Source organism: Scyliorhinus torazame, chromosome 14 (assembly GCF_047496885.1).
Source record: "Scyliorhinus torazame isolate Kashiwa2021f chromosome 14, sScyTor2.1, whole genome shotgun sequence".
Taxonomy (NCBI): domain Eukaryota; kingdom Metazoa; phylum Chordata; class Chondrichthyes; order Carcharhiniformes; family Scyliorhinidae; genus Scyliorhinus; species Scyliorhinus torazame.
The window spans coordinates 108,750,357-108,760,878 of record NC_092720.1 but is presented as its reverse complement, the minus strand read 5'-3'; the positions used below and the strand labels follow the sequence as shown (position 1 = coordinate 108,760,878).

Sequence of the window (10,522 nt, the reverse complement as noted above, 5' to 3'; positions counted from 1 at the left end):
TTGTCAAACACGGGGGCGCGACCCGCGGGTGGGACGCTGGCGGGTGTCGGGGGGGGGGGGGGGGGGGGTGGGGTCGCGGAGCAGTCCTTCACGGCTCCCGATCGCACAAATCTACACGCAGCAGCCGGCTTTTAATAATGGCGGCTACAAGCAGCCTTCAAAATGACCACGAACATGTAAAAATATGCGGCCACATTGCAACCCAATCATCGGTGCGCCTGCGCAAAACTATGCACATGCGCACAGCTGATCTGGCTCTCATGCGCAGTGCAGCCGCTTTTTTAATAAAAACGGTTGCAGCTTTTTGTTTTACCAGTTCAGCGTTTTATTCATTTAATTTTTATTTTTTTCATTTATTTTATTTTTATTTGATAAAAGTTTACAGGAAAAAAATGCAGAACTTTGGACAGATGGAGAATCCATACTTTCCGACACCGGAAGGCTTCACCTTCATCCAACAGGTTCCATTGGAGGAGCGTGTACGAGGGCCAAAAGGACCCAAAACCATTTCCTCCATTTTTGTCAGCAGCAAACAAGAGAAAATGGTGGGTCGCGCAGGTCGGCCAACGTGGGTCGTGAAGGTTGGGTCTCAAAGGTCGGCCAGGTGGGTTCCAAAGGTTGGCCGGTTGGTAAAAATGGGTCCCTGGAAAAAATGTTTGAAGAATAATGGCCTACACCATCCTTTCAGGCAGTGAGTTCCAGACACTCACCATCCTCTGGCTGAAATTATTTTTCCCTAAATCCCCTCTAAATCTCCTGCTGCTTACCTTAAATCTATGCCCCCTGGTCATTGATCCTTTCACCAAGGGAAAATATTTCTTCCCGTCTACTCTATTAATGCCCCTCATAAATTTATACATTTCAATCAGGTCTCCCCCACCCTCAGCTCCAGGGAAAACAATCCAAGTCTATCCAATCTCTCTTCATAGCTAAAACTCTCCAGCTCAGGCAACATTCTGATAAATCTCCTCTGCACCCTTTCCACTGCTATCACAGCCCTCCTATAATGTGGATTCCAGAACTACACACAATACATTTTATACAGTTCCAGCAGAACCTTCTTGCTCCAACGCTATGCCTCAGCTAAATAACGGATGAACGGACATCGCGCGACAATCACCAGGCAGGAATGTTCCCTTCCAGTCGGGGAACACTTCAGCAGTCAAGGGCATTCAGCCTCTGATCTCCGGGTAAGCGTTCTCCAAGGCGGCCTTCAGGACGCGTGACAACGCAGAATCGCCGAGCAGAAACTTATAGCCAAGTTCCGCATACGAGTGCAGCCTCAACCGGGACCTGGGATTCATGTCGCATTACATTCATCCCTCACCATCTGGCCTGTGAAATCCTACCAACTGTCCTGGCTTGACACAATTCACACCTCTTTAACCTCGCATTCCAAGGCATCTTTGAATTTGTCTATATGTATGTTTCTGGAACAGACCTCTTCATTCACCTGTGGAAGGAGCAGCGCTCCGGAAGCTAGTGACATCGAAACAAACCTGTTGGACTTTAACCTGGTGTTGTAAGACTTTGTGCTGATTAGACCAGCATTCTTTGCCCTCATTCCTTTGTAATTCCCCTTATTTAAGTTCAGCAGTTATTTCTGACCCACGTCTCTCACTCTCAAACTGAACGGCTTAAAATCCAGACCGTTCCATATTACCGCAGTTCCTCCTCTTGATCCAGTGAGCGTGTGCGAACCAAATCACATAACCCTAACCAAGTCACTGGGTGGGGCTAGTATCAGAATCTTGGGCGAACAAACCTATCCCTAATATACAAGTGCTGATTTGTGTGCTCTTGCCAGAGCCTCATGTGGACCTTTCTGTTCTTGGCCTGTCTTGTCAGCCTGTTTTCAGTACCACACCATTAACCTCAGTTTGTGCCGTTAATTTATTTTGTTGTGCCAAATACTACAAGCATTTAAGTAAAGAGCCATTAATTTTCACTTTATATCATTTTTTCCCCTTATGCCCTATTTGCTGTTTGTACACTCTGTCCCTTCCTGTCAAACTCTGGGTAACATTACCTAAATAGCCACCTTGCTATGCTGTCAGATCCTTTTGCTTTGTAAGCCTACATATCCCCTATCTAGAACAGTGATTGTCAAACACGGGGGCGCGACCCGCGGGTGGGACGCTGGCGGGTGTCGGGGGGGGGGGGGTGGGGTCGCGGAGCAGTCCTTCACGGCTCCCGATCGCACAAATCTACACACAGCAGCCGGCTTTTAATAATGGCGGCTACAAGCAGCCTTCAAAATGACCACGAACATGTAAAAATATGCGGCCACATTGCAACCCAATCATCGGTGCGCCTGCGCAAAACTATGCACATGCGCACAGCTGATCTGGCTCTCATGCGCAGTTGGACTTTAACCTGGTGTTGTAAGACTTCGTACTCAGCTAAATAAGGCATACCATATGCCACCTTGACCACTTTATCCACCTGCTCTGCTACCTTAAGGGATTGAAGTACATGCACACCAAGGTGCCTCTGATCCTCGGTGCTTCCCAGGGACCTACCGTTTATCCTGTATTCCCTTGCCTTGTTTGTCCTGCCCAAATGTATCATCTTACACTGATCAGCTCACCTGACCAGCCCGTCTACATCCGCCTGTAATCTTTGGCTATCCTCCTCGCTATTTACCAACCACCAATCTTCGTATCATCTGCAAACTTACTGATCAACCCTCCTACATTCAAGTCTAAATCATTTATATAAACCACAAACCGCAAGGGACTCAACACTGATCCCTGCGGGACGCCACTGGACACAGGCTTCCAGTCAGAAAACACCCCTCGACCATCACCCTCTGCTTCCTGCCACTCAGCCAATTCGGGATCCAATTTTCCAAAACTCTTTGGATTCCATTGGTCCTTATCATCGTTTTCAGTCCCCCATGTGGGACCATTTCAAAAGCCTGGCTAAAGTCCAAGTAGACTACATCAAATACATTACCCTCATCTACACACCTGGTCACCTCTTCAAAAAATTCAATCAAATTGGTCAAGCATGACCTCCCCTTAACAAAACCTGGCTGACTATTCTTGATTAATCCCTGCTTCTACAAATGCAGATTAATTCCGTCTTTCAGAATTATTTCCAAAAGTTTCTCCACCACTGAGATTATACCGGCCTGTAGTTTCCTGGTTCTCCCTTCCTGAATAACGGTACCACATTGGCTATCCTCCAGCACTTATCCTGTGGCCATAGAGGAATTGAAAATTGTCAGCAACCCCGCTATTTCCTCCCTTGCCTCACTCAACAGCTTGGATTCATTTCATCCGGTCCTGGAGATTTATCTATTTTAAGCCTGCCAGACCACAAGCACCTCCTCTCTGTCTTATGTTAATTCATTTAATTTTATCATTGTCCTTCTCCCTGATTTCTCCACTTCTGACCTTATGATGGAAGGAAGGCCTTTAATGCCCCAGCTGAAAAAGGCTGTGCCTAGATACTGCCTGGAGGAACTTCTGAATTGATGTCCTGGAGCTGAGGCGATTGGCATCGAACAACCAGAACCATCTTCTTTTATTATTCAGTACCTAGTACACTACAATTAAATGTTAACTAGTGCTTTGTGTTACAAATTTTATTATGGAAATAGGAAGATTAAGGTAAAAGTCACAACCCTTTTCAATCTCCATGTGTAAATCTCATATTAACATCAAATCTATCAGGCATAGCGACAAAGGAAAATAATGGATATTTGTACAAATAATCAATGAAAAATTCAAACATTTATTTTCAAGTCCATAACTTAATCAAAAACTGTGATGTGGAGATGCCGGCGTTGGACTGGGGTGAGCACAGTACGAAGTCTTACAACACCAGGTTAAAGTCCAACAGGTTTGTTTCGATGTCACTAGCTTTCGGAGCGCTGCTCCTTCCTCAGGTGAATGAAGAGGTCTGTTCCAGAAACACATATATAGACAAATTCAAAAAATCCAAACAATGCTTGGAATGCGAGCATTAGCAGGTGATTAAATCTTTACAGATCCAGAGATGGGGTAACCCCAGGTTAAAGAGGTGTGAATTGTCTCAAGCCATGGCCATATCAAAAACTGGCAAACGATACAGTGTTCCATTCAAAATAGACACAGATGTAAGTTGCCAAACAATTGATCTTGGATATAAAATTCAACATCTGTCATTCATCTCTGAAAAACATCTTGCACACAACACACAGTTTTCACAACATTTATAAAAGGTATCCAAGTATTTTTAAAAATGGCAGTGATTTTATGCTGGTCCTGGAACTGGAAATTCATGACCACCTGCTAATCTGAAAAATTCATTTACAGCAATCAATGTTGGAAAAAGTAAAAGAAATACAGCTGCCTCGTAGTATTGGAGAAGACAACCAAGGGAATAAATGATAAATAGCAGGTCCCTGGGAAGTACCGAGGATCAATGGGACCTTGGTGTGCATGGACACTGATACAGTGGTTAAGAAGGCCTATGCTTGCATTCGGCGAAGGTGGCAGGGCCGGATGGGTTTCCAGTGGAATATTATTAAAAATTCAAAGATAAGCTGGTACCGCTGAGGTTGGGGATGTTTGAGGAGGCAATAGGGAAGGGTGTGTTGCCACAAACTTTGGGGCATGCATCAATTTCCCTGTTGCTTAAAAGAGATAAGGATCCGGCAGAGTGTATCCCTGAGTCATATACGCCCATATCACTTTTAAACGTGGATGCAAAGATATTGGCAAAGGTACTGGCAGGTAGGCTGGAGGAGTGCCTCCCGAAGGTGATAGGTGAAGATCAGACGGGGTTTGTGAGAGGGAGGCAGCACTTTTCGAACATTAGGAGGGTATTGAATGTGACACTGGCGGAGGGGAAGGAAACAGAGGTGGTTGTTGCATTGGACGCTGAGAAAGAGTTTGACGGGGTAGAATGGGGGTACTTGATGGCAGTTCTGGAGCGGCTTGGGATTGGACCAAGATTTGTGGACTGGGTAAAGCTACTGTTAAAGGAGCCGAGGGCGAGTGTCCGCACAAATAACATCAGCTTGGAATACTTTTCTCTCCACCGTGGGATTAGGCAGGGATGTCTTATATCCCCCCTGTTGTTTGCACTCACGATTGGGCCGTTGGCCATCGCGTTAAGAGGTTCAAGGGAATGGAAAGGGATAGTGCGGGAGGGGATCGAGCATTGGGTGTCCTTGTAAGCCGAAGACTTGTTGTTATACATGTCAGAACCGAGTTTGTCAATAGGGGGAATACTGGAGCTGCTTCGGGTGTTTGGGTCTTTCTCGGGGTACAAATTAAACCTAGACAAGAGTGAATATTTTGTGATGTCTCGGCCGGGGGTGGGGGCAGGAGTAGGGGAGCTGCTATTCCGTAGGGAAGGGACTCACTATAGATACCTGGGGGTGCAGGTTGCTCGGGATTGGTGGGGGGAGGGGGTCTCCATAGGTACAACATTTCTAGTTTGGTGGGGAGGGTGAAAGCTGATCTGGCAAGGTGGTATGGTCTCCCTTTGTCACTGGCGGGTCTGGTACAGACGGTTAAAATGCACATGTTCCCGCAATTTCTGTTTATTTTTCAATGCCTGCCGATTTTCCTGTGAAAGGCATCTTTTAGAGAGATTGAGGGGATGATTACCTCGTTCATATGGGGAGGGAAGGTGGCCAGAATTACAAAGGTGCTACTACAGAGAGGAAGGCAGGCAGGGGGTTTGGGTCTTCCGAACCTGCTGTATTATTACTGGGTGGCAAATGTGGAGAAGATACAGAGCTGGGTCAGGGGTTGACTCCCAGTGGGTCAGAACGGAGGAGAGTTTGTGTAGGGGGTTGGGATTGAAGGCACTAGCAACAGTGCGGCTCCCGACGGCCCTGGGGAAATACTCAGGGAGTCAAGTAGTAATAGCTTCGTTGAGAATTTGGAGGCAGTTTCGCCAGCACTTCGGGTTAGGGGCAGGGTCAAGGGAAATGCCGATTCGGAGGACCATAGATTTGAGCCAGGGCAGTGGGATGGAAATCTTCGGAGAAGAAAGGAATTAGGACACTAAAATATTTGTTTCTTGGCGGTCGGTTTGCAGGATTGAAGGAGCTGGGAGAAAATTATGAGCTGGAGCAGGGGGAAATATTTAGATACATGCAGGTTCAAGAATTTGCCAGAAAGGAGATACAGAGCTTCCTGGTAGAGCAGGCCCCCACACTGCTAGTGGAGGTGCTGACGACAGAGGGACGAGAGAAGGGGGTAGTGTTAGCGGTTTACGGGGCTATTTTGGAAGAGGAGAAGGCACTGCTAGATGGGATCAAGCAAAGTGGGAGGAAGAGTTGGGAGAGGGTATGGAGGAGGGGTTCTGGTGTGAGGTGCTCCGGAGGGTGAACGCCTCCACCTCGTGTGCGAGGTTGGGGCTGATACAGCTGAAGGTGGTGTATAGAGCACACCTCACAAGGGCGAGGATGAGCCAGCTCTTTGAGGGGGTAGAAGATGTGTGTGAACGTTGCGAGGGGCAGGGGGGTGCCAAACCACGTTCATATGTTTTGGTCCCGTCCGAAACTGGAGGATTATTGGAAGGAGGTTTTTAGGGTAATCTCCAAAGTAGTGCACGTGAAATTGGACCCGGGCCCTCGGGAGGCCATATTCAGGGTGTTGGACGGGCCGGGGTTGGAAACAGGTGCAGAGGCAGACGTTGTAGCCTTCGCCTCGCGGATCTTGTTGGGATGGAGATCAACCTCTCCACCCTGTGCCCTGGTGTGGTGGGGGAGACCTGCTAGAATTCTTGACGCTTGAAAAGGTCAAATTTGAACTGAGGGGAATGATGGAGGGGTGCTACAATTCATGGGCGTTATTCATTCTGCACTTTCAAGAATTGGATTACATCGAACATTGGGGGAGGGGAACTGACTGTATGTGTTAATAGTGACTGTGGGTCATTCCTGAATCCTTTTTGTTATTTGATTGTTAACATACGGGTTGCTGTTTGGGGGTTTGGTGGGAGGATGGGATTGTTGTTATTGATATGTGGATTGACATTGCATTCATTACTGATTATTGTTGGTGGGTGTAAATTTGGGAGAAAATGTGAAAAAGGAGAATAAAAATATTTTTAAAAAAAGAAGGCCTATGCTTTACTTGCCTGGTTCACGTTTGAACTGTATAAAATGTTGGTTAGGCCACAGCTAGAGTATTATGTGCAGTTCCGGAATCCACATTATAAGAGGGGGGGGGGAGGTGCATGATTGAGACATATAAACTATGAGGGATTATAGATAGAATAGACAGGACAAAACCTTTCCCCATGGTACAGGGATCAATGACCAGGGTCATAGATTTAAGCTCCAGGGCACGCGGTTCAGAGGGAACGTGAGGAAAAACGTTTTCACCCAAAGAGTGATGGGAGTCTGGAACACGCTGCTGGAAAGGGTGGTCGAGGCAGAGACCCTCATAACATTTAAGATGTATTTAGATGTGCACTTGCGACGCCAGGGCATACAAAGCTACAGGCCAAGTGCTGAAAAATGGAGTTAAAATACTTTGGTGCTTGTTTTTGATGGGCGCAGACATGGTGGGCTAAAATGCCTTTTCTGTGCTGTAGACTTCTGTGACAGTGGTGATATCCCTGAACTAATAATCCATGGGTCCAGGCTAGTACCCTGGGGACATTGGTTCAAATCAAATCAAAATCAGATGAGCTGACGGAGGTGTCTAGAGAGATAGTGGATACATTGGTGGTTACCTTTCAAAATTCTATTGATTTTGAAAAGGTTCCTGAGAACCGGAAAATAGCAAATATAACCCCACTACTTAGCATAAGGGAGAATTGAGAACCACAGACTTGTTAATTTGACGTCAGTGGTGGGGATTTCTTGGGGAATTATGGGAAACCTTTTTGACCCAGACGGTGGTAAGAATCTGGAACTCACTGCCTGAAATGGTGGTAGAGACAGGAATACTCACAACATTGAAGAAGCATTTAGATGAGCACGTGAAATGCTATAACAGACAATGCTTTGGACCAAGTGCTGGACAATGGGATTAGAATGGTTAGGTGCTTGATGGTTGGCACAGATACAATGAGACAAAGGCAGAGAGTAAATCACTCGCAGGATGGCCTCTACTGGGGTATTACAAAGATCAGTTCTAGGTCCACAGCTGTTCGCAATTTATATAAATGATTTGGATGTGAGGACCAATTGTATTATTTCCAAATTTGCTGATGGCACCAAACCGGGTGGGAATGCAAGTTGTGTGGAGGGAGAAAGGAGGCTTTGAGACGATCTGGACAGGTGAAGTGAATGGGCTAGAACATGTGGGCGGCACAGTAGCACAATGGTTAGCACTGTGGCTTCACAGCGCCAGGGTCCCTGGTTCGATTCCCGGCTGGGTCACTGTCTACTGAGTCTGCACGTTCTCCCATGTCGGATGCGCCGGTTTCCTCCCAGTCCAAAGATGTGCGGGTTAGGTGGATTGGTCATGCTAAATTGCCCATTAGTGTCCAGAAAATGTTAAGTGGGGGTTATTGGGATAGGGTAGATACGTGGGCTTCAGTAGGGTGATCTTTGTAAGGGCCGGTGCAGGCTCAATGGGCCGAACGGCTTCTTTCTGCACTGTAAATTCTATGATTGTATGACCTGGATTTGATTCCCAGCTTGGGTCACTGATTGTGCGGAGTCTGCACGTTCTCCCCGTGTCTGCGTGGGTTTCCTCCGGGTGCTCCTATTTCCTCCAAGAAGTCCCAAAAGATGTGCTGTTAGGGACATTCTAAATTCTCCCTCCGTGTACCCGAACAGGTGCCGGAGTGTGGCAACTAGGGGAACTTCACAGTAACATCCTTGCAGTGTTGATGCATGCTTACTTGCGATACTAATCAAAAATATTATTATAATGACAGATTGAATATGTGAAGAAATGTGAAGATATTCACTTTGGCAGAAAAAGCAGAAAGGCAGAAGACTTCTTAAATAGTGAGAGATTAGGAAGTGTAGGTGTCCAAAGGGACCTGGGTGTCCTTGTTTGTGAGTTGCTAAAAGTTAGTATGGAGGTGCAGCAAAGCAGTCAGAAAGGCAAATGGTATGATGGCCTTCATCACAAGGCGACTTGAGTACAAGAATAAAAATGTCTGCTGCAGTTGCAGAGTGCCTTGGTGAGATCTTGGTCATGTCGTGCACAGTTTTAGTCACCTTATCTAAGGAGAGATGTACTTGCTAGAGGGAGTGCAACAGAGGGTCACCAGATTAATCCCTGGGATGGCAGGATTATTTTATGAGGAGAGGTTGGGAAGACTAGATCTATATTCCCAAGAGTTTTGAAGAATGGGGGTGACGTCGTTGAAACGTACAAAATTTTTACCATGTGACAGTGTGGATGCGAATGGGATGTTTCCCCAGACTGGTGAGTCTACAATCAGGGGACACAATCTAGGATAGGGGTAGGTCATTTATGAATGGAGGAAGAATTTGGTCTCCTCCTTGCCAGAGGGCTGTGGAAACTCAATCATTGAGCATGTTCAAAACCGTATTCAATAGATTTCTGGACGCTCCTGACATCAAGGGTTCTGGAGACAATAGTGGTGTTGAGGTAGATGATCTGCTATGATCTAACTGAATGGCCTACTCCTGTCCCTAATCCCATCATGGCACTGGTGGAATTTAAAGTTAAATAATCAAATCTGGAGTTGTAAGCTGGTTTCAGTGATGGTGACCATCATTGTTTGAAATAAAACCTCATCTGGTTCATGTTCTTTAGAGAAGGACGTCGGCCATCCTCACCTAGTCTGGCCGAATTATAACTCCGGACCCACAGCAATGTGGTTCACTCTTGCCTTCAACATTACCATGAAAACCCTACATGATCCCTTCAGTGGTTAAAAAGTAATGAACCAAACATATACAATGTTGTTCAAGGCCTATTTGAACGTTGACAAAAACAAATGCATTAATGTTGCTAATCTTCATGCACACCATCATTCTTTATAAATTCCAATGGCTTATTTCCTCATGCACATTGCTGTAAAATGAAAAAGAAAAGTATATAAATCACTTTTATTTAATATGTGGCACCATCTCAAATGTCTTCTGGAAATCCTTTAGTCACCACTATTATTTGCTCCCCTTCATCTACCTACATGGCTATCGGGAAAAGTTGGAAAACAGGAAGGTATTTATTAAAAAGGTGATGGACCTAGGGGGGAACGTGGAAATATAGAAAAGAACAAGTACAGATTGCAAAGTTTGCTGGGACATTGTATCTGGACTTAAGGTTAAAGCTTACTTCACAAACCATTGGCAGTTGAAACCACATATTTATTCCTATTACCCGATTACTGCCAGCTTAACTGCACAGGTTTGATACTGAACCTGGGACCACTTTAGTCTGATTTAGTCAGTATCCCAACAAAGCTATTAATTTTCCAAAGCTCCAAGAAAAACTAATTGTCTTGCTTTTAAAGTGTCCCTTCATGTGCATGACCTGGCCTCCAAAGTCAACCACTGCCTTCCTTTGTGGAAGGCTGGTCCAAGAATCATCAGAGCTCCAGGGGTTGAAGAAGGGAAGGAACAAAGTGGGTCTGA

At 45.9% G+C, this 10,522-nt stretch overlaps 1 protein-coding gene across 3 annotated transcripts in view; it reads right to left on the bottom strand.

Moving 5' to 3' along the window:
- Positions 1-301: 301 nt before the first annotated feature.
- Positions 302-10,522, bottom strand: part of LOC140389951 (hepatic and glial cell adhesion molecule-like) — a 76,307-nt gene continuing 66,086 nt past the window's right edge. For 2 of the 3 annotated variants that reach the window (XM_072474633.1, XM_072474635.1), the window contains exon 6: positions 302-643. In XM_072474633.1, the coding sequence (XP_072330734.1) occupies positions 354-643 (290 nt within the window). In that variant the 3' untranslated portion in view covers positions 302-353. Of the gene's footprint in view, positions 644-3,577; positions 9,960-10,522 lie in introns of those variants that run through there. The other variant, XM_072474636.1, reaches the window with a different exon arrangement.